The following is a 22,873-nucleotide window of genomic DNA, read 5'->3' on the forward strand; positions in this document are numbered from 1 at the left end:
TGAAGCTATTAGAAAGCTTCCTCCATTTGCCTTGAGAAATTTGTGGTGTCAACTGCCCTGTGTGCATTACAGTGATAGGAAGCCAACTTCAGCGTAGAGAAGCCAGCCTTGGCAGAATTTTCTCTTTGTGATTTGCAGCTTGGTGTGCCAGAGAGGAACGCACAAAGAGGCTGCTAAAGAACACAGAGCTGTGGAGGCTGTGTTAGCTCACTACGTATTTAAAAATGAAATGTACATATTCTTTATTTTGTATTAATACACTGTAATTGCTTTACAGAGTCCAGCGTATCAGTTGCATGTAAATACTACAGATGAACTTGCCAAACTGGAGCTCACAATACTAGTGCATTTATCCCAAAGCAGAGACTAAACCCTCTAACTCCTTAAAAAAATACATTAAAGAACGTACCACACACACACATATATTGCACTTTTCTCCATATGAAATTTTTTTTACCCCAAATACATCACACCAAAGTCTCTTCAAAGGAGCCTGTAATAGGAGATAATAAAGCTAAGAATTCCTCTAACAGTAGTGTACGCGGTCCTCTAATGTTAGACGTAACAGACTGGAACAAAAGAGCCACTTCCAAGTAGCGTGAATGTGAAGTGGTGCCCAGTGGATCCTCTGCTCTATCAGAAGGCATTAGAAGCCTTTTATTCTAATTGGCTTAAAGGAAATTACGCGTGATGTGACAGAGGCTGTTGGTTGAGGGCAAGAGCCTAGAATACATTCAAAAAATGTCACTTCCCCCTTCCCAGCACTGCCAAGCTCAGAGGAGCTGAGACGAGTTGGCACGTTCTGATTAAAGTATCAGTTAACTCAGAATTAGTTCTTGTTGTGTCCTGAAATGTAGGTGATGGTGGGGCTGGATGGGGAGGGAGGTGGTCAGGGCAGTAACCCAGCTCCTGGTGCAGAGCTGAGCCCGGCGCTGCAGCTGCGTCCCGGTCGCATTTTGGCTTTGTAGTTCCTCGAGCACTCGTCTGATCTTAGAATCACAGAAAGGGTAAATTGTGTTATCCTGTGGACAAGGAAGTGAAAGGACAGGACTTGTGGTTGCCTCCTTTGCTCTTGTGCAGTAGTGAAATGCCTGGTCTGTGATGCTGCCGTGTGCTTCAGCTAGTCCCCGGCCCTTTGGTAGGCACCTGGGGTGGGGGTGTCTGTGCCACAGCTATTGACACTGCCAGAAAAGGGGATTATTGTGGGAATTCCCTTCAAAAGGAAATTGGTCTACATCAGCTCTTTAAACTAGAGCTTTCCAGCCTTCTTTATCTTGCATCTAATAAGCAATCAGTGCGTGGCTGGGATCCCTGCTCTTAAAATTCCTCTTTGCTGATGCCTTGGGAATCGCTCCGCTAGCCGAGGTAGAAGCTGGGCACTCCTGGACTGAATCCAGCTGCACAACTGGACCAGAGCCTGCAATGCTCAAGTCCTCCTGTCCTCCATTTAACTGGGGTCTTATTGCTGTAAATGCTGGCTGATTTTTCACCTTTCTGCCAAAGGAAAAGAGAGCAGCTTTGAGAACTCTTTTAGCTAGGTAAGATCTCTGATTTGACACATGCACAGAAGACCCAATGGATCAGAAGTACCTTCCCCCCCCCCCCCTCTATTCTGCTACCTGCTCAACCCAGTGCTTTGCTATGGCATCTAGAACACTACAATATTTGTCTATCCATTTTAAGTGACTACGTGCCCTGAACACCCAAACTTTGTGTTTGGTGACTACTCTTTCTTTATTTGTAGTGTCCAGGACCTTAACTCCCCAAACTTAATACTAGAGAAATTTTCCAGCAAATAGTGGTGTTTTCTGTGTATGCTATCAGCACGGTTTCTCCACCATTCTTTGTGCTTTAATGACTCTGTAATTGTGCTTTAAGTTTGCTCAGAAAAGGGTTGAACTGTCTAGCTGGGAGCCTCATCTTACAGGCTGATAGACAACAGCCCACAAGATCTCAAGACCTGAGACAAAACCCTAATTAGAGATCTAAGCTTTCTGCAGATTCCTGAACAATCCTTCTATGCCTAACGTTTCACGATGGAAAGCTCTGGGGACACAACTGCTTGTTGGGTTTCATAGTTGGTGAAATGGTTGATACATCAACAGTTCGTGATGCTAAATATTGCTGTAATACTTTCAATGTTATATATACACAAACAATCAAAACACTAACGAAGTTAAACATTATGTTCCACACGGTGGAACGTGTGCTCTGAAGGGACTTTGGCTGTAGCAAGGATATAAATGGGGTATTGTCTACTTTCTTCAGAAAAAAGCATATAGTCTGATAAAGAACCGAAAAAGGCACAGCACTATCACTTCACAGGGGTTTGTTTAAGCTCATTGTTTTTATCCTTAAGTTCTAAAACCCTAAATAATTGTCCAAATATACAAAGCTCAATAAACCACCAGCAACACATACTGCAAACTCAAAACACAGTTTGTTTGCTTGTTTTTCAAATGCCGCAGGACAGATGGATCCTCTCCAGTGATCAGAACTTCTCCCAGACCAAGCCCTCCACGAAGGCCGGTCTGCAAAATGGGTTGATTGCAAACGCCACCCCGGTGGCTTTTTTTTTGATGTCACTGGCTACAGCTGTTGATTTTCTCATGGTACTTCTCTCTCCCCCCCTTCTCTGTTAGCTAATCCTTTATCTTTCAGTTTCCTGAGCCCCACCCCGAGGTCTCTACAAATCACCGTGGTGCCCTGTGTCAGTTCCAGGTATCTTTTGACAAAGTCAGTACGTCACTTAGCAAAGATGCAGAAGCTTCCCTTAGTGAACAATTAAAATTTCCTTGTCGGGCTTGGGAAATAACTGCTCACTGGCTGGCCGGAGGAAGCGCAGGCTCCTGCGATGCCTGCTGCTCTCCAATTTACCGTGGAGGAGTCGCAGCTCAGGAGCTCAACCAGCAATTGGATGCTGAAGTGCAACTTCCCTTGAAAACCACCTTACGCTACTGTTTCAAGGGTATGACAGTTGCCATCAGCTCAGACCCAAAGCTAGTCTGAATTTCAATTAAAACTATTGCTTTTATTGCCAAAAAGTAGAATGCAATATGCATTCCTTCTCCTTCCTCCTAGTGAATGCTGCCAGGCTATCCTTTTTATTTTTTCCTTTTGGAAGGGACCATTTCCTTCCTTTAAAACTCACTTTTTTTCCTCTCTCCTTCTATGCAAACTGGTTCTTTATGGGACCAAACTGCACTGCCTGTTCTCTAGCTCCAACCACTAGCAAGAGGAGCTAGTGGCCAAACCCTTCTAGCCATCTCCTGCTTTTTTTTTTTTTCCCAGTCAGGAGGACTTTTAATTCCCCTGGTGCTTCAAGGGTTGAAAACTTTTGGGTTGGAACAAAAACAAAAATTCACATGCTTCTCCATTTGTCCCGTCTTCCACTCCGATGTTAGACACCCTGGGGTACTAATTCACCAGGACGTAGCCGCTGTGCTGGGGGTCTACAGTCTCCATCATTTCGCAGTCAAAGAGCCCGGGTAATTCTGAGAGGGTTAACGGGTCGTAGTTTGTCTGGGGCTCGTGAGACGCGGAGCTGCTCGGGCTGTCGGGCAGCGCCGCGCTGCTCTGCTGCGCTGGCTCCAGGGAATACTGGCACTGCTCGGGGAAGTCTGGCTCAGAGGAGGTGACAACGGGCAGCTCACAAGTCTGGTAGGAATACGGTAAGGGCTGGGGCGGCTGCTGCACCTGGATGGGTGCCGACAAGCGCGACGAGCTGGTGATCTGGGAGGGCGGCAGCGGCTCCAGCTGCACCTTCGGGTAGTGGCTGAGGAAGGGGTCGTATTGCATTCCTTCCGAGGAAGGCTCCAGCACGGGGCTCAGGGGCTGCTGCAAGCTGAACGGGGCCGGTTGCTGCTGCTGGGCTGGCGGCGGTGGCTGCTGCTCCTCCTGGCACGACAGTGGCATTTGGCTTGCCCGTGGGTAGGAGCTCTCGGCTATCTGCATCTGGTTGAAATAGGCCTGCAGCTGGGACTGCTTATGCAGAAAGAGCCGCTTCTGATGCAACCTGAATCAAGGACACGAACAGCAATTATTTTTGCCCTTTGAAGTGTTAAGGCACTAGCACGAGTGCTGCATGCTAGTCACTCAAATGGTTCCAGCAGGAAAATTCCTGGGCAGCCTTGCTTGTTTATTGAAATTTACTCTGGGAACCTGAAGAGTTGAGTGTCTGTGGCTAGGAAAGGAAGCAAGCGAAGCCTCCTTCCCCCATACTCCTTTTCTCCTCCCTGTGAAGCTTTACGAAGCTCCATGGTTTTGACCCTTTACAAAGGGAGGATTTCCAACACAATGCCCGGTTACACAGCTACCTTTAACAAATTCCTGCGATATGACAAAGGGGAGGTCTCCCACCAGCCAGTTCCCAAAGCATGTAGAAATAGGAAACCGAGTACTGCTGCATGCTGACACCATTCACAAAAGGAATCTGTTCTTTCTCAGCTTATTTCTCTGTGCAGACCTCCTCTTCTTGCAGGACTATACCAAGCTGCTCTGAATGCTGTCAATTGTATCAGTTAAGGTCCTGATTAGAATTAATCAGTTGTCAGAAGTGGCCGTAAATCAGAGTAATTCTAGATTACAGTCAAGTCCTCAGTCTTTTAGTCTTATAAAGCATGTAACTGGGTTGTTATTTTCCTATCTCTTTCTGCAATTCTTCTGCAAAAATCAGGGATAGTAACTGTGTTTAGTATCTATCTTGCTTGCTTGTTTAATGATTACTAAATGATGCATTCATAAGGAGCCAACCGCCCTTTAACTTGGCAATTAAGATCTAGTCTGCTGTAATACAGACAGGTATGAAGGTACACTTGCAATCTATCTGCTGCCTTAAGTTATTTTACTGTGTATTTTTCAAAGAAGCATCGTTTCTGATCTTTCAGGGATAAGAAAAGTTTGATTCACTTTTTGTGTTCTTGACAGTAAAATTGATGGATCACGGGAACAAGACAGGAAATTCCTAAATGAGCGCAGGTGGAAAACCATGAGCCACGTTCTGACTTAGCATTAATACTGCAACATGTAACGAGTAGTTGGGACGAGGCGGAAAATGAATACAACAGTATAAGTAGAGTAGCTTTCTCCTATGCTTCCATTTGTCCATTAGCAGTAAACAAAGCGTGCAGGCAGCTGCAGTCTACCTGCACTGTAGCAGCATTAGCTGACAAAGAGCCTGTTGCACAGCACTTTGTAAACTCGTGGCAGGGTTGTTGTCCCTCTTTAAGAAAAGAACAGTGACATTACAACTTCCAAAGCGAAGCTTTCCTTCTCAAAGACTTCCTAAACCAAGACTGTCTCAGCTCTTCCATTACTCAGCTGCAGAGTTTGAATGGTTCTTACCTGTGCTCCTGTAACTGCTGTTCCAGACTCCGGGGTAGTTCTTTGCAGTACAGCTCACAAGTATTCTGAGCTTTTGATAGCAGAGTGGGTTTCTGCAAGAAAAGTGGTATTGTTTTAAATTTTATTTGTCTTAATGCGTCGATCCAGAAAGCAAGTGAATGACAGTTGCCTCCCCTTATGATGGTTTAAGTGACCACCTCCACTTTCAGAAGCTGTCACTAGAGCTGTCTAAAATCACAGTCCCTACTGCTTACTGACTTCTACTCCTTAGTTGAAGAGGATCTTTACATGAGGGACTTGCACAATACAATCTTTGGTAAGATTTCTTCCCAAGTGAAAGAGAAGCTGTACAGGAAAAAAGTTTGTTTTTAATAAACTCAAGCTATGTGAAAAATGATTTATAAAAAAAGAGGTGGGAGTAGTGAGGAGAGAAGAGGGAAGAGAAACAGTAAGCCCCAGGGGGTCAGAATTGGGCAGATGCTCCTCAGATCCTGATGTATGCCCCTTATGGGGTGCAACACAGATAATATGTATTCACTAGCAGTTACCTCAAATTGCTTTAATAGCACTGTAGAGTAACAGAGTAGGAAAACAGCAGCGATACAGTATGCTTTTTGTATAATTAGGGTCAGCATCTGACAAAAGACAAACGCAGCATAATTTCAAATTCAGCAGTTCTGCTAATTTAGCCTTTGACTGATTATTTTTTTCTCGAGGAGAATAACAGGAGCTGAAGGGCTGGGCTGCCATGTAGCAGCAGCGTCTGGCTTAATGCAGCGGAGGGGAGGCATGGTACCTGGAGCCTGTGCTGTAAGAACTGGGTTTCTAAGCTCTGCCGTCTGGATAATAATGGGGGATGTGCACCACTAGGGAAAGCAGATGCAGCCTCCTGCTGCTGAGATGTTTCCTCCTGCAGAGAGAAGAGGAAGAATTTTCATCCCCAGAAAAAGCTTTTCTGCCTCAAGCCTTTCTTTAAGGATTTTCCCCTGCCAGAGGTTCCACAGCTGCTGTGTGAAGTGGGGCTGTGGCGTCACTCACCGCTTTCCCTCCATGGTGCGGAGCCTAAATTACAAAGCTTTGAACTATCTGTGCTGCATAACGCTACGGGTTTACATCTGTAAGCAAAACATTATATTTATAATGTATTTTGTGACTCGCTTCCCTCTGAAAAACCACCAGTACTGAGTTAGCACTGGCCAACCTCTGCATGTGCTTTTGTGCCGCTGTGGCTTTGCATTCAGTTTAGAAGCTGTGAAAAGCTTTCCAGTGGTGGAAAGGATAAGCACAGAGCAGCTTCTCCAGCAAGGAGGAGTGCTGAAATGGGAGGGGAGTCAACTGTTGTTGAGAGGATACCATGAGCACTTCAGGATGTTTATGGCAAGTGGGAGATTCTCGTGAAAACATCACAACTTCGTGGCTGTCAGGGTGAAGTTTTCCAGCAAACAGGCAGACAGAAATGGAGCTGGAGCTGTAAGGACAGCAGCCTTAATCTGGAACATTAGGTGCTTACAGTGCCTGCGTGCTGCTTACTCATTTTATTCATGGGGTCTAACAAAGGCATTATTCCTGCTTCCTGCAACCTGCTCCGTTCCAAACAAGTAATTAGGGAAATGGTAGAAGCTATTTAGCATTTCACTATACAAATCAACCTAACCGTTATCTCTCAGCTTTTGCACTTCTTAGTTACAGCAGGCTGATTCCAACACAGAAGGGTGTTAGTTTGGCTTTGTTAAATCTAAAACAACATTCAATTAGAAGCAATAACAGACCACTGGACTCCAGGTCCACGAGATAGCCTTGTTAGCTCTCTATGAGGGTACAAAGGCTAACCTGCAAATGCCCAGTCTCCATTCTGCAGGAGCCAGAAAGGAGAGGAGGGAACTTGATCTGTAAAATAGCTCTCCTCAGATCTCCAGAACACTTTATCCTCTCTTTGTCTGTCCCAGAGCATTAGCACCTGAAAGACTGAGCTGATTTCTTTGTGGTTTCAGTACCTGCGGAGGACTGTTGACGAGGTCCTGAAGCTGGGTGGCAGTTGATGTCAGGGAAGGTTCTTCTTCCGATCCCATCTGCTCGTACAGCAGCTGGACTTTGTTCAGTTCCAGGATTCCTTTGGTTCGTGCCAGATTCTGGAGGTGCTGTCTGAACGCTACAATTCCTGTACCAGAGTAGAGCAAAACTCCTCGTCAGAAAATCGATTAACGCGAGATGAGCTGCACAACAGCCAGGGTGCCTTAGTGCCTCCATGCACGCAGCACGTTTGTTACCTTGGGTGAGGGACGTGTCGGAAGCCCTGCGCCCCTCTCGGAAGCTGATGGGAGAGCGGTTGTGGGTCTCTCGCTTTTGGGAGGTGAGGGCCTGCATGGCCGGGTTGGCAGGTCTCAGGCCGATGAACGGCGGCGTCATCCTGGGTGCTGGCTGGGTGGTGAGCACCATTTCCTTCAGGGAAGGGGTGTCCTCCAGGAAGCTGACGTCTCTCTGAATGGAGCCCATGTCATACTCTGCATCAATGCTGCCCAGAGATGAGTTCTCATCCAACGAGTAGACTTTCCCTGTGACAAAAAAAGCACAAAAGCCAGAATAGGAGAGTGCAGCAGTGCTTTAGCAAGGCAGAAGTGCCACAGACTTGAGCTACTCCTGCCAATAGTGTCTCCAGTGACTGTCTTGGAAGAAATGAAACAAAAAAAAACAAGTTTCATAAAATCATTGTCATTTAACACATGCTGCACTGGATTATTTTTTTGAATTTTATGTTTTTACACTATTGCAGCATTAAGACACCATGCAGGTGATGTTTACTGGAGTTAGGAGCCCATTCAGTATTTTTTGTAGGTGATCTTGACAACATTATAGCTTGAGCTGTAAGGCTGGGTCACCTTGCTGGTTTTGGGATACACAAGAATCCGGAGGTTTTTGTTTCCCCCCCGTTCTCTCCCAGCATGTCTTTAGGGGATGAAGAGTTTGTCTTGTTCTTTCTCACATAACTAAATGTCCCCAGCTTGAAAGACCTCACCAGTTGCTGTTGATACATGGCCATAGCCAGCTGTCTAATTGCAGCTTTAATTTTACACTATCTGTACAGCACATTTGCATTTGTTTTTTTTCTCCTTTCTAATACAAAGTGAAAAACCCAAGAGACTCTGTCTTGTGCTTGTCACTTTTAAAACCCAGTCTTTTTCCTCCTGGGCTAATTTATTAGATTGAGTAGTGAGAGCAGGAAATGGGCTTTGAGACGTCCGTGCTAACTTCCGTACCTGTGCCTGGCACCATCACCAGCTGGTTGGTAACTTCTGCCAGAGTGTGACGTCTCTTCCCACAGCGAGCTGCTTGGAGGGCTGCAAATGCCTGTGCGGGGTCATCCTCTGACTCGCCTTCTGTCTCTATCCCTTCGTCGATCGACGTTTCCATCATGCTGGTAGGCAGTGACTGGCAGCCCTTCCTCATCACCACGGGAGGTACGGGATCTAGCAGGCAGCCATTTACCTAAATGTCACGAGGAGAAGACGGACAGCTTTCAATTGCTTGCACACAGCATCACCCCCAGGTAGGCTGAAGGCAGCCTGGTCATTTAAATGCATGAACACTTCCCCGTAACCTGCTGAGTTAAGTAGGACTTGCTAAGAATTGCACAAGACAAATGAATCCTTCAGGTGGTATTACCACTGACATTCTCTTGGTACTTGATTCCCTACCTCTAAACACTCTCATTTGCCCAGTAGCTGTGTTCTCCAGGGCTTCTCTTTCTTGTTGAAAACAAAACAACAAACCAACTTTGCCAGCTCAGTCACAAATACGAATATTTACAAAATGTACAACATTATTATTTCCCCTTACTATACTTACCTTCCTCATTTATCTTGCTCAAATGAGTACGGAAAGAAGTTGTCTTGTATTTAATTTGCTAGCATTCTTGTAGAACTGGAGAGATGTGCTCAAGAATAATACAATACGCACACCCTTTCCAGCAAAAGTCCTTTGGACTTTAATTGCTCTTCTACAAACAGAGAGAGGCTGTGGAATCCCCTTCCTTGGATTCACTCAATCCAGCAACGTCATCTAGTTTTGAAGCCCTGTGTTTAGCAAGAGGTTGGATGAGATGGCCTTTAGACGTACCTTTCCTATCTGAAATACTCCAAGAATTTTATTTCTCTATTTACTCTGTTTGTATACTCCTGATTTAGCATAAAACTACACTGCTCCAGGTGATTTTATGTAAAACTGTTCATGAACCATTCCTGGATTTTCTTCACCCAAGAGCTCTGGTGTTTCCAAGACTGGTGTATTTGGACAAGAAGGTTCACTGCATTAACAGTGGCTGTTAACAAAGGATCCTAGCAGCAGCCTATATTGAAGGATTCCTATTCTGGGAAAGTATTTAAAGCAGTATTGAGAAATTCTGAGCTTCAGTACAATGATGATACTTGCACAGGAAAATTCTGGATCTGGTGTCTCTATTTTAAAATTAATGTATTTTATCTTTCAGCTTAATTTCTTGCACACTGTCCTTTTCCATTTGTGACTTTCCCATTCAAATGCCTTCTGTTCATATAGCAGCAAAAGCACTGGAAAGAATATTTAGTGAACTGCTAAAAGGGAAAGCCAGGCACGCGTGCAGCCAGCTCTTTACAGTTTACCATGGCACATGGACCAGAGCTTGGAAGTTTTAGCAGCTATGGTCTGTAATACTCAGACACTGAAATGTTCCCTAGTCAATTCTGATTTGACACCTCGCTGTAGTCACCATTTATTGATTTTACTCTGGACAAACTGAATCTATAAAAGCATGAAAGCAAAGGAGAATAGGAAATAAAGTTTGAAATGTTAAGTTCCAAATCTCTTTGAACCACTTTTTGCTTTCCAGCTGCAAGGGACCACACAAGTTGTTACTTACAACAGTGATGAGATCCAGGGCCATGCTCTTAGTGTCAGAAACTAACCAGTAAATGACAAATAAAACTTTCAAAATGGCAAGCATTAAATCAAAACCCTGTCTGGCAGCAGGCAGAATACAACATGCTAAAATTAAAGTTATAATACGATGTGATAGAGAACAATAAAAGTTTCACGGGAATAATGCATGTCATTAAAATAGTTCTCGTAAGCAATTTCCCCTTCCTCACAAATGCTCCCAAGTTTTATCCCCGCTGCCAACTCCCACGCATTTCACTCGGTCTCTGCTGCCCTGCAGAGAGTTGTCACCGAGCTCAGAGCTGGATGGCAAAAAGCATCAGCCTGAAGCTCCCTTTGGAGAGCCGTGGCTGTAACCCTACATTTGTACGGCTATGGAGCCGTCACGTCCCATTAGGTGAGCTCAGCTCGGGCTGGTAGCTGGGAGGTGTGGGAAGCCTACACCAAGTCTTCCCGTCTGATTACAGGAAACAAAACCCATTAGATGGGACTGCAATCTGACGGGTCTCCAGAGGAGACTTTACAGGCAGTCCTAGTTACAGGAACGACCGAGCTGCGAACCGTGACCGCCTGCTTGAGATGCTGCAGCTCTGATAGTTTCTGACAGCCCGCAGGTCCTGCAGGCTATTTACCATTCAACACAAAAATTAATAAAATGTAACTCCTTTGGCTGGCTTATTATGAAATTGGTAGATAATGACTTTTAAGCGTGGTATTTTAATAGCTTTAGCTGGCAAGGGCAGCGCGTGTTCCATTGCATCCCCCTGTTCTCATTTTTCTGAGTTTTAGGAGGAGCTGGGCAGGTTCCTCTCGATTTTGAGCATGAAGAGTGCTGAGGGAGTTAGAGCAGAGGCCAGCCGTCAGTTTTGGAGGATTAGTAGCAGTTTTAAGTTGAAGGAGGGTAGACTTAGATTGGGTATAAAAAGGAATTTTTTTTATGTTGAGGATAGTGAGGCAGCGGAACAGGCTGCCCAGGGAAATCGTGGCTCTTTGGAGGTGTTCAGGGGCAGGCTGGATGGGGGTTTCAGCAACCAGATCCTCTGAAAGACATCCCTGCCCATGGGATGGTGGACTACAAGGTCCCTCGGGAGGTGCCTTCCACCCAAACCTATGGTTAAAAGACACAGGAGGCATACTGAGGTACTGAGGTGAAGGAAGTGACATGAGTTTGGATTAATAAAGGTTCTGGCCTTGATTCCAGCTTTGTGTCAGGATGACCAACGTCATCCTTCCCTGTCAGCAAAGGAAGCGATCTTCCTTTAGGTGTTAACCCAGAGGTATCACCGCTGGCTGGGCTTTTGCTAGGCAGTAATTCAACAAGCAGCAATCTTGTTGTAGTTTGACTAAATTTTCACACAACAGTTGGGTGATTTTATGCTTTTGTGTACCTTTGGCGTCTCAACTCTTTCTTCTTCCATAAACGCTGTCTCTGTCTGGCAGTTGGAGGGAGGGAACGAGAAGGTTTCTGCTCCTGAAGCTGGGGCAAGTCCTGGAGACCGCAGCAACCTCGCATTTTGTGAGCGCAGGTTCACTGGTGGCACCACAGTTTGTGCCTAAAAGATGAAAAACTCCAAAAACTTAACAATTTTAGGTAGAAAACAGCATGCAAAGTCACAAATAAGACAATACCCATCCCATCAGAAACCAGATGTTTTTCCCACACAGAACCCGATCTTAGTACACTAAAGGCCCACCTTCTGGACCTTTTCTCTTCCTCCTTGCTCCTTATCTCTATTCACCTGCTTTTAATACTGTAATTAATAATCTGATTTTTTTTTTGTCCTGTGTCTTTGTGCCATTAGAACTACTATCTAAGAAAATAGCTGGTTTAAATCTTTGCCAGCCGGATTGTTCCTGGACTTAGCTTTTTGCAGTTGAAGTGGTTTGGCTTCCATTTCAGCAGAATGCGAAACCAAATAATGCCTTGCTGCCTTAAGCGAAAAAGGAGCAGCATGGTTGTGATTTCTCCTGGAAGCAGAATCCAGGCCCTTGTTCCATGCGGCAGCAATACAGTACCTAAGAGGCTGTGAACTCGGGAGAATATTTACTTGAGCCCACGATAATCTGAGTCATCTTAGGCCAAGTCTTTTGAAGAGGTCAAGTCTTTCATGTTTCCAGTTAGGCATTAAAAGGAATCAAAAGCTGTACAACGTCTGTGTATCTTAATGAAACAAAAGAACGTAAAAAAAAAAAAAAAATCTGAGAATTATTGGAATAAGACACAATAAACTGTACGTGACCTTTCTTTCTGATGGAAATTACTAGGGAAGAAGCTGGCTGAATAGCCGTAGAGCCTGTGCTGAATCAGTCAGGATAATTAGAGAGGATGCTAAGTGGACAGCCTGCTGCAATGGATGGGCTGGCACCAGATGTAAGGAGCACCCAGAATTGCTCTTGATAAAACACACATGACATCCTTAAGACCTAAATCAATTAGTCGTCGCGATGGCTCCGTGGTCGATGCACACGGAGGTTTTGCAGCCATGCTGTGAGATCTCCTGCAAAATCGGGCTCCTGCTGGGCAGCAGGAGTAAAAAGTGGTGCAAGTTTTGGCAGAAATGACATTATTTAGGGACATGTCAATAAATCTTGAGTGACTCGGAGTCTCACAGCAGCGATACTCATATTTCCTACACAGATATCGCAGTGATATGGCATCTTAACCTGATAGATTGATCCTAATATTTTCTCTTGGGTACCTCTTTCCTATTCCTTGCCATGCTTCATTTCAAGGGAGATAGAAAGTGTATCTAGAGAACAGCAGGGGAGAAAGTGATTTTATTTTCAACAGGTCCCTTTAGGGTACCTATGTTTAATAACACTGAATCGAGCCTGCATGCTTCTAGCCCCATGCTAGCAGAGCTCTCCATAAATTCAACATCTTGTTTGTCGATCACATTAAAGATAGTCCAAGTGTTGTGCAGCCTCCAGAACCTGTATTTCTCTAACACTTCAACCACTGACTTCCCAGCAAAAGTTTTGAAATTCTCAAAAACTGAAGTCTGACAGGAACCAAATGCAAAAAAATCTTTCCAAAATGATGCTCAAGTCTACATGCTACAGAAATCAGAAAACAACAGCGACTTCTAAGTGAATATAGAAACAATTTTGGGAGAAAATAATGTGTTGCACAGCCTTAAGCCCACCTCTGCTCAGAAAGAGACCTCACCTTGGCTACGGTCTGCTCAGCAATGGTGCTTGGGCGGCGCTGGCGAGCGTCAAGTCTCTGCTCCACAGGGAAGCTACTTCGATGGGATTTGAGTCTCTCCACCAACAAGTAATAGATAGCAGCAAAGTGGTTGTAGCTCTTGTTCTGCAGAGACTGGAAAAGAAAAGCACAAGAGTTTGTGTGTGGCCAAATGCGTGTTACCTTTTCTGTTCTGTGAGACCAGGAATAAGAAAGAGTTGTCAACTAGGAAAAAAAAAGATATTTAAGAGGTGTCCAAGTAGGCAAATATTGTTCTGAATTGAGAAATTTCAATCCAGAGTGCCAGGCAACGAAAGGCATCAGCCTTAGTTTAGTGGCCCCTGTAAGTCAGCAGAGCTTGTATTTCACATTCAGGTGCTGTTCTGAGCCCCCTAAATCTGAACCTGGAGAAGAGACTGATCTCTGGGACCTCCTGAATATACCTGGCCTTTCCAAATCACTCGAAGCAGCAGGGAACTGAGCCTCTGCAAAGCAGAGAAAGCAGCCTCTGCTGGCAGGAAGTGCTCACACGTAACCTCCACGCTGGTTAAAAATATCAGCCAGGCCAGAGGAAATGGTTGTTAACTCCACGGGGAGTCTTTCAGCATTTACATTGGGCAAGCAGCACAATTTGGGATTGGAGGGAGACATAGAACTGCTCAGTACTTTTATGCTCCTTTTTGAATTTCATTTCCCAACCTCTTAGAAGCTCAAGATGAATTTAACTTGATTTCTGTTTTTCCCTCCTCTCTCTCCCTTTGACAAGTTCTGGTTTATCCATCCCCACCCAGGAAATCTAAAAGAACAGTACGGAGCCCTGGGATGTGGAAGCAGAACGCATTATTCTCTCCCATGGGTTCTACTTTGGATTCCTGACACAGAGGAGGATCTTGCCTCCCACAGTACTGCCCTTTCAGCAGCATGCTTTCCTGTGGTGGGCAAAGAATGCCTTGGACTGGACTGTGGCTGTTTGTGGCCAGCCAGAGTGAGGCACACAGGTGAAATTGTCTGGGGGGCCATCACACAACTGGTTTGCCTGCATAACACAGACACCTTTGCCCTGCCAGGGCTGATCTTTAGGAAATTTTCTAGAGGGATGACTCTCCTCTTCCTCACCAGCCTGCTGGCACAGACCAAGACATCAGCAGGACAGGAAGAAAGCAGCAGAGCCTTATAAAATGCTTCCTTTTTCTAGTGTCTGACCTAGAAAATAAACCACCAGTTTTGATTTTTTCAAGTGCTGAAATGAAGAATGCTGTAAGGAACTCAAGTAATAGGTTCCAGCCATTGAAATGGAGCAGGAGCCCTTCTACCAGGGACAGCTAACCCTTGGAGTGTGTTTTACCTCGATGGTTTTCTGCTGGTCTATCCCCAGGCTGTGCATGAGCCGCAGAACTTGCTCGTTGTACTCTCCGATGGAGGGCTCGTTCTCCTGGCCCGGCGGGTAAAGAACGGGTCTCTGGGCAGGAACCTCGACAAGCATCCACTTGTGCTCCTTAATCTGAGCAATCGTCAGCCGTTTGGATGGGTCCAGCACCAACATTCGCCTGATGAGATGCTCGCACTCTGTTGGGCAGAACACCACGTTACCCACCTGCAGAGCTTCACCTGACACCCACCGGTACGGGGCACAACAGGAAGCTGCTGAGCTTCTGCGCTAAAAACATTTCCTGGAGGCTAAAACCATCTTTCAAAACAAGATTAAAAGTCACACCTAAAAGGACAAAAACTCAACTACTTAAAATACCCTGCAGGGCTTCAAGAAAGGTGTAGATGCAGACCTTGGGAGCATGGTTAGGTGGTGGACTCAACAGTTCTAGGGTAAAGGGGGGACTAGGTATCTTAGAAGTCTTTTCCAACCTGAAGGGTTCAGTGATTACCCCTACACAGCCCCCTGCACAAGGGTAATGGTAATATTTAATACCTCTTTGAAGCCACTCATGCTTTTCTAAGTACAGTGCCAACATTGACTGATAAAGCTTAAAAATCCTCTGTGAATTGTGCACGTGGACTAATTCACACTCTCCCCTATCAGTCTGAAATAGCTTGTCCAGGCTCGTGGAGGAAGGGATTGGCAAAGCTGCACTTCAAATCTGGATTATTATTGTCTTCTGTTTTAACTTTGTTTTAAATTTCCACACCAGTAGTCACAGAAACAAAGGTGAAAGTAACACCTCTGTGGCTTTGAATAGCAGATGGTGACTATGACAGCAGGTTTATCTGTTTTAATTCCAGGACCAAAGCACAATCGGTGCTGTAGGTGGCCGAATAATTCTGAATATCCCAGGCCATTGCTGCTTTCTGACTACTACACATTAGACAGGGTTAAAAACATCTCTTCAGTGCAGTTGCCATGAGTCAGGCCACTCAGGTAGCTATGACGAATAGTTTAGAGAGAGATTTCTGGCTATTTATTCCCATTGACCTCTTTCGGTTTCAATGTTTTGCTACCAGGCACACCCTTCCCCACTCCCTGCAGCGCCGGGTGAGCAGCAAGGGGAGCAGCAAAGCTGGAAGTGAAAGAGCAGATCTGCGCTGCAGGCACAGCGAGGACCGCAGCTTGCACCAAGGTACCTGGATCGAGCTCGTGTACTTATGTCAGCAAAGTCACAGACACAAACACAGCTCAGCACAGGCTGCAAAATGTGCCAGGAAGCTGAAGGCTTGCTGTGGTGCCATAATTGCACTGCTAAAAGCGACCAAGTGCTGAGCTAACTAGCTGAGCTATAGCTACTCTGTAGTGGCTATTTTGAGACGCAGCCAGGAAGAAAAAGGGGAGGAACAGAATGTTTTGCACCACAGAATCCTGAACAACAGGGCTGAAAACTTATTTTTAATTCCCTTAAAAAGAAAAAAATAATCTCATAGAAAGTAGTATACTGAAAGGGGGATTTGATTCAGCAAAGTTGGTATCAAGTACTCAGGTTTTAGACCCTTTAGTATAGGGAAGCTGAAGGACACCATCAAGCCCTGTGCAAAAATGGCCCCATTTGTTCTTGTCTGAACAGGCACGAGGGAGAGTGAAACCCAGCAATTAATCAAGGGAGAGATCTGATAGACTCTTTGTCACATGTGGGAGTGCCAGATACATGACTCTGAGAGCCTGGCACGTGAATTGGTTGCGCACTTCTTTGCTTCTGTTTAGCAGACACCCAATGCACAGCTTCAGTAGGGCAGCCACACTGCTCCCAGTGGATTTTCTATCCCACTTGAAATGTTTATGGCCTTGCAGAATGGAAGTGAATTGCTACACAAATGCGCCTCTCCCCCTGCACCCCCATATTTCTGGTCACTGTAGGATGAGAGGTCCTTCACCTTCCGTTTCAGATCTCTCCTTGCCCTTGGGCAAGCCACACCGTGGTCTCTAGGAAAGATGGGCTGGTTCCCCTACCTAGCAGCAAAGGCATACAACTCACCTAGGCTTACTCGTGTGTCTTAGCAAAATGAAAAACAGTCTGCCATGCTCTAGTCTGGTGGCCAAGTGCACCACCCTTCATTGTATCACAACAGAGATTATTCTAGAATTTATTCAAGGTTTACTTTGATATGAGTAGGAGAGGACAAATGGTTACCTTCTGACATAAAATAAGGTATCCTGAACCTTCCTTCCAGAACTCGTTGCCTCAGGATGGGGAGTGTTGGCCCATCAAAAGGTAATGCTCCACAGACCAAAACATAAAGAACTACACCCATGCTCTGTAAAAAAAAAAAAAAAAGAGAGAATATTCGTTTCATTTGTCAAGCTACCTGCAAGGTTGTTGGGGTTGGTTAGGTAAATCCTATCAGAGGAAAAAAATTAAATTATGTTCTGCAGAAACAGGAAATTTATACAAAAATGGAGTTACATTTCTGGAGATCCCTAGGCATTAGGAACTGTCAGCTCACTTCAAACAGCTAAGGCTGGCAGCACCTCGTGCTGATAAGCAGGTAAGGTGAAGTGTAATGGGTCAGAGAGTGGCTCTAGCAGGATGCTAGAGCCGCATGTGACTAAATGATAGCTGCAAAGTGAGCCCCCACTTCAGGTGACAATTAGAGGCTATTAATCTGAACTTTGTTCAAACAAAAGCAAACCTCAAACAGCCACCCAAAATTAGAAATTGCAACTTTTCACATTTACCAGCTTGCAAAACCTGGGTAAGAGGCACGCCGGTAACTTCACCAACAGTGAGCTTCAGGGGAACACCACCTAATGACTCTGCCTTGCTGCATACGGTGCTGAGCACGAGGGATTATGTAAAATGAGCAAAAGGAGACAATTTGGGCAATAGCCCTCATCCAACTGCCAGACTCATTTTTTAAAGTATGCAAGTTAATTGGCACTGCAAGTGGAAATAGTCCTGCAGTATAGGCCAAAAGAAATACAGCACCACACTAGACGAAATAACCACAGCAGATGAAATAACCACACCAAACCCTCATGCCATCAGCTGGCACAGAGAGTCACAGCACTGGATTCCTCCAGGGAAAAAAGCAAGTATTTAATATTCACCTTAAAACCTTTTAAGTACACAGAGATTTTAAAATCAAATATGTATTTTAAAAAGTCATTTCCTTCCTTGCCCTGACAAAATTTGAACTGGGGATTGCTGCATTCCTCCTGCCAGCTTAGCACTTGCAGCAGACCTATTCTGCAACTGGATGTCGCAAAAGAAATACAGAGTCCTTATCTCAGAAGATAAGTGAAGAAGATAATGGGTTTTATCTCACCTATAAATGCACGTGTGCTTCTCTTTGTAGCACTTCTATTCAGTTCATGATTTAGGATGTAATGCATTTAAAGAAATATTTACCAAAGCTTGGAGGTTCACTTTTGCCATTCAAACAGTGCCTGTGCTGCTTAGAAGAATAACGGAGCTGAGGTCTGCTGTAGGTTTATGTGCCAGTTACTACAGGTTTTACATATATATGTGTGTGATGTACGATAGACAGATGCATACACACATATGCCCATAGAAGCACAGTGTTTATTTGTTGACTAGAATAACTTAAATGAGGTTAGCAGCTGAAAGGTGACTTATCGTGCACTGTCCTGCTGCGTACCAGGCTCTGACGAAAATGTCAGCGTGTGTGTTGTGAAATGTATAACATTATCACTGCAAGCCTAATGCCAGATCAGAGACTGCCAACTTGCACTGTCTCTGCTTGTTTCAGAATACGAATCTGTCACTGTAAGTACCAGAATACTGAAATAAATTTAAAAAAAAGGAATGCAAAGCAAACTCTGACAATGCACGAAGGGTACAGAGAACCTCTTCAGTTCCTTTCAGTCCCTTTTCCACTGCACAGGAATGTGGTTGCTCTCTCTGTCCTCTTCCACAGAGAACCCATGAACGCACACAGATTCAAAACCGTGCAGCTGCCTGCACTACAAATGTTTGTGGCACAACTGTGGCTGAGGAAAACACTCATCATCTCTACCATGTTTCAGTTGCTCAGAGTCAAGAACTTACCAGCCTTACAGGTTCAATTCAAACTTAATACAGAAGATATTAAATGCACTGAAATAGTAAAGTGCATGCATTCAGTCCAGACAGCTTTTGGAGGAGGTACAGTTTTTCCTCTGCTGTGCTTACGTAGACCTACAACGTACATTTAATAGCCACTTGGATGGGTAACTTCAATTTCATTTAGTGTTACGAAGCATTTTATGACAGTCAAGAAATAAAGCCAAAGAAGAACAGCTTGTCTGCAGCTTAAGAAAACTCAAAGGTAAAACTTTGTTCCAACTTTCCTGAAGTTGACTTGAATCCATATTAAAAAAAAAGAAAAACAATACCCAAATATCCAGCTGGGGTCCCTCGTATTGCTGTCCTTCAAAGACTTCTGGGGCTGCGTATGGTGGGCTTCCACACCATGTTGTCAGAGGCTCGCCACTCTTATAGAAATTTCCAAATCCAAAATCTGTGAAGAAATTAAGGGGACAGTCACTCCCATCTCCAGTTGCACAACAAACCTAATAATTATATGCATAGGCTGGACCTGGAAATTCACCATCATTCACAAAAGGCTCTATCACAGACCTTTTTATCATTACGCCCACTGAAAGCATTTATTAGGATGCTGAATGCCCTATACAGCTATTTTCACAACTTCGTGATTATTAAAATACTCTGCAAAACTTCACAACCTGTAGGAACTTCGAGTAAACTTCTACCAGTTTGCTAAATCCCAGTTTAGAAACAGCTATCACTAAAATTCAACGAGCTGACAATCACATCGCATACATATGAGCTTATTTACTTGCCAAGAGATATCTGAGATTCAGCACTGCATCTGAGACTTCTTGAGTTTTCTTTAGGTGCTCTCTAGCCTTGAACCAACAACAAATATTGACAACAAAAGCATCAATCCTGGAGAAGGGAGGAGGGTACTCTGCCAAAAGCAACAGGCATGGGAAAACACGCAGCCTTCTGCTAGGGAGGAAGCTCTGCTCCTTGGATTGTCTACAGCCCCTTCATTCTCCAAGTGAAACTTGCCATTTTACAACTGAGCCGCTCTTTTAAATGGCTTTTTATGGCTTAACATGGAACCAGGCTTTGGGACTTCGGTATTAGTCACAATGGGTAATAATCCAATAGTGAAAAGCGAAATGACAGCCACTACTGAATAGAGAGGTGAATTCAGAAAAGAGTCTGATGCAATTTTTTCAGCTCCACTGCATGTTTTTTGTTTTTTGTTTTTTTTTTTTTTTTACCACAACAAAACAGCAACAACAACGATATTGAGGAAACTGGCTTATCTAAAGCTGATTGTTTTCAAACTGCAGGATTCCAGGTAGGCATTACCATGCCCTGGTGGCCAACCTGTAGCTGTCTTGCCATTCACTTCACCTTTATCTGTGTTTTAGAGATCTTCACAGCCCAGACCTTCCAGTTCTTATACCCTATCCCTCTTGCTCCCTTTGCTTTGTTCACGCATCATTTGCTTCAGCATTCTTTATTCTTACTGTCTCCTAATGGTCTCTTGTACATCCCTTGCAGATACACATCCTGAACGTGCTCCTTCAGTAACACAACTCAGAATTTTCATACATGGCTCCACTTATTCATCAGTCTTCTGTAATAAAAGCCACTGAAGTACTACATTAGGGGAGACCTGTTCACGCCATGAACCAAAATCCTGGCTCTGCTCAAGCCTAGCAGTTTTCTCATGGATTTCAGCAAAGCCAGCACCTCTCCCTGTTGCTCCCAGCAGCACTGCTGAGCCCTCTGTTCCACTTCTGCTGTGGCCCACTCTCTGTGCTCTCTGTGACAACAAACACTGTTAATACTAAGGAAACAGATCTGATAACAAGGACAAATGATTTTTGGATTTAAGACTTTCAGGCAAACTTGCTTCAATGCACTGACAGGTCAGCTGCATCTCCAAGGGAACTACAGAGCAGAGCATCAGCGTGTGACATGCAGAGACCCCCAAGCACAGTGACACTGCTGCTGTTCAAGGCTGGTTTGCTCCTGGGTGAAGGAGCTTTAGCTGTCCCCTGCTACTTTTTGCACGCTGGAGCAAAGCATGCAGCTGGTTACAAGTTGCTTTGTGTTTCTTTTCTGAAGTGATAATGCTTTTACCCTTGGAGCTCACCAGGCTCCTGCGGAGTAATGCTGGTGTGACTCGAGGAATCCTGTGAAATTCAGCAGTGCTGATGTACAGCAATCAGGCTGTTGATTTAGTGCTATCAACCCCCGAATACCTCAGAGGTATGTTATTACAATGCTGATCAGCAGATAGCAGCGCTGATAACCACTGTGGTTACCAGACACCGTAGAGGCGCTGCTGGTCCAACCTCTTTTACTGCTGTTTGCACGGGCTGTGTTATGCAGAGGGAAGGGCCTGGCTCCTGTTTTATGTCCTGAGCTATAAACCATGAGACAGCCCTCGGAATCAAAGCAACACAGAGATATTAAACAGAAAAACTTTCTAGGCTTAGATAAAGCTAACCTGTTATTGTTGTGGAGGAGCAGTGTGGAAAGGGAATTGTACCTTCTGTTTAACTTCACAAAGGTATTTGGCTGCTTTTTCCTAACAGAAGGACACGAGCTCCAGCAGTTCATTGAACAGAACTCCTGCAGCGTACATCAAAAAGTGAACACAGGCAGAAGAGGCAGCCTCAGGAACACCAAAACTGCCTTTAAGAGCAATTTTCCTTAGCGTGTACCACGGTATAGGCTCCTTTTGCAACTGCATCCATGGGCAAGACTTATCACCTACTGCCACAGCACCTACACACGAGCTGCCGGAATGTTTTTGCCCTTTGAGACTTTTACTCTCTGTCAAATTTGGTTACAGCCAAGCAACAGGTTCAAAAGTTATCTGAGTCCCATAAAAAAAAAAGCATGACCTCACAGGCCTTTTGGCTGTTGTCATTAATTCTTTTAACTATGAGTTCACTAATGATTTCAGCAAGACATCTACACGACTTGGAAGGAGATCCCAAGTCTTTTTGTACCACAGGCTCATTCTTATGACAAAGACTTCCCCTTTAATGCCTTCCTCACCTCTGCTTCCTTACCGCATTGCACTGCAAGTCTCCATTGTGTTGCGAAGAACCACTAATCTAAGTAGGATATTTTTAGTTGTCTCTAATGAAATGCACTAATTAGGAAGAATAGAGGAATTATGGAGAGCCAAGACTATGCAACCAACCAGCTCTCAGGATGGAAATCTCTACAGTGGGTAACACACACCATAAGGTAACAGATAACTATTGCATTTAACAGTTATATTCCTGGAGGCACCCAGAATACAAACCAGCCTCCTCTACACACCTTGTGCTGGTGATCCATTTGATTTAGGTAAGCAGCTGGGAACTGCAGATCAGCCACAGCTACACATGCATAATTCATGTCTTTCTGTCCTCTTTGTGTTTCTCCTCTTTCTAAAGCTCACTTGTAGTAATCCTGAAGGAACAGCTCGATACAGCAATGCCATCTAACCTCACCGACACCACTTGTCAGCGTTGTTCTTCCACAGTAAGTGCATCTTCAAAAACGTTCTGCAACAGGTGATCAGAACATCATCAGATAGCCCTGTCAACCTCCATTCAAGACTAGAGCAGTAAGTCTGATCCGACACCAGACCTGCTCAAGCAGTCCTAGGGACAACTAAGGAGCTGCAGTCCAAAGCTTTAGTTTGGAAGAAACAAATCATGAGAATCTGCTGGAAGGAAGATGATGAGTAGTCTTCAGACCTAAGCAAACTGCTTGGATAAAGGGACTCTGGGGCATACATAACTTTGAAACTGCTAGACTTAATGATTTATCTTACCCTGTTTGACTTAGTATCATCTCCTAGGTCAGCAGAGCAGCATTGGGTGGATTGATTACTTTAAAAGTCTAAATAAAAATTTGAAGGATTTCTATAAAGCAAACACTCGCTCAAATACAAATGATTGAGCTTGCTGGCCACAGTGATCAATTCAATTCAATCAATTGAATCAAT

At 44.6% G+C, this 22,873-nt stretch overlaps 1 protein-coding gene and 1 long non-coding RNA gene across 2 annotated transcripts in view; one reads left to right on the plus strand and one right to left on the minus strand.

Annotated features, from left to right (window-relative positions):
• Positions 1-202: 202 nt before the first annotated feature.
• Positions 203-22,873, minus strand: part of SIK2 (salt inducible kinase 2) — a 48,486-nt gene continuing 25,815 nt past the window's right edge. Inside the window, exons 5-15 of the mRNA XM_084495529.1 lie at positions 19,215-19,339; positions 17,011-17,134; positions 14,784-15,004; positions 13,421-13,573; positions 11,640-11,804; positions 8,598-8,826; positions 7,611-7,895; positions 7,338-7,501; positions 6,140-6,253; positions 5,344-5,435; positions 203-4,015 (exon numbers count right to left, since the gene is read on the minus strand). Coding sequence (XP_084351655.1) covers positions 3,418-4,015; positions 5,344-5,435; positions 6,140-6,253; positions 7,338-7,501; positions 7,611-7,895; positions 8,598-8,826; positions 11,640-11,804; positions 13,421-13,573; positions 14,784-15,004; positions 17,011-17,134; positions 19,215-19,339 — 2,270 coding nt within the window. The 3' untranslated portion in view covers positions 203-3,417. The remainder of the gene's footprint in view (positions 4,016-5,343; positions 5,436-6,139; positions 6,254-7,337; positions 7,502-7,610; positions 7,896-8,597; positions 8,827-11,639; positions 11,805-13,420; positions 13,574-14,783; positions 15,005-17,010; positions 17,135-19,214; positions 19,340-22,873) is intronic.
• Positions 15,893-22,873, plus strand: part of LOC311422461 — a 35,676-nt gene continuing 28,695 nt past the window's right edge. Inside the window, exon 1 of the long non-coding RNA XR_014685371.1 lies at positions 15,893-16,008. This is a non-coding gene — a long non-coding RNA (uncharacterized lncRNA). The remainder of the gene's footprint in view (positions 16,009-22,873) is intronic.

Source organism: Aythya ferina (genome assembly GCF_964211825.1).
Source record: "Aythya ferina genome assembly, chromosome: 22".
Lineage (NCBI taxonomy): Eukaryota > Metazoa > Chordata > Aves > Anseriformes > Anatidae > Aythya > Aythya ferina.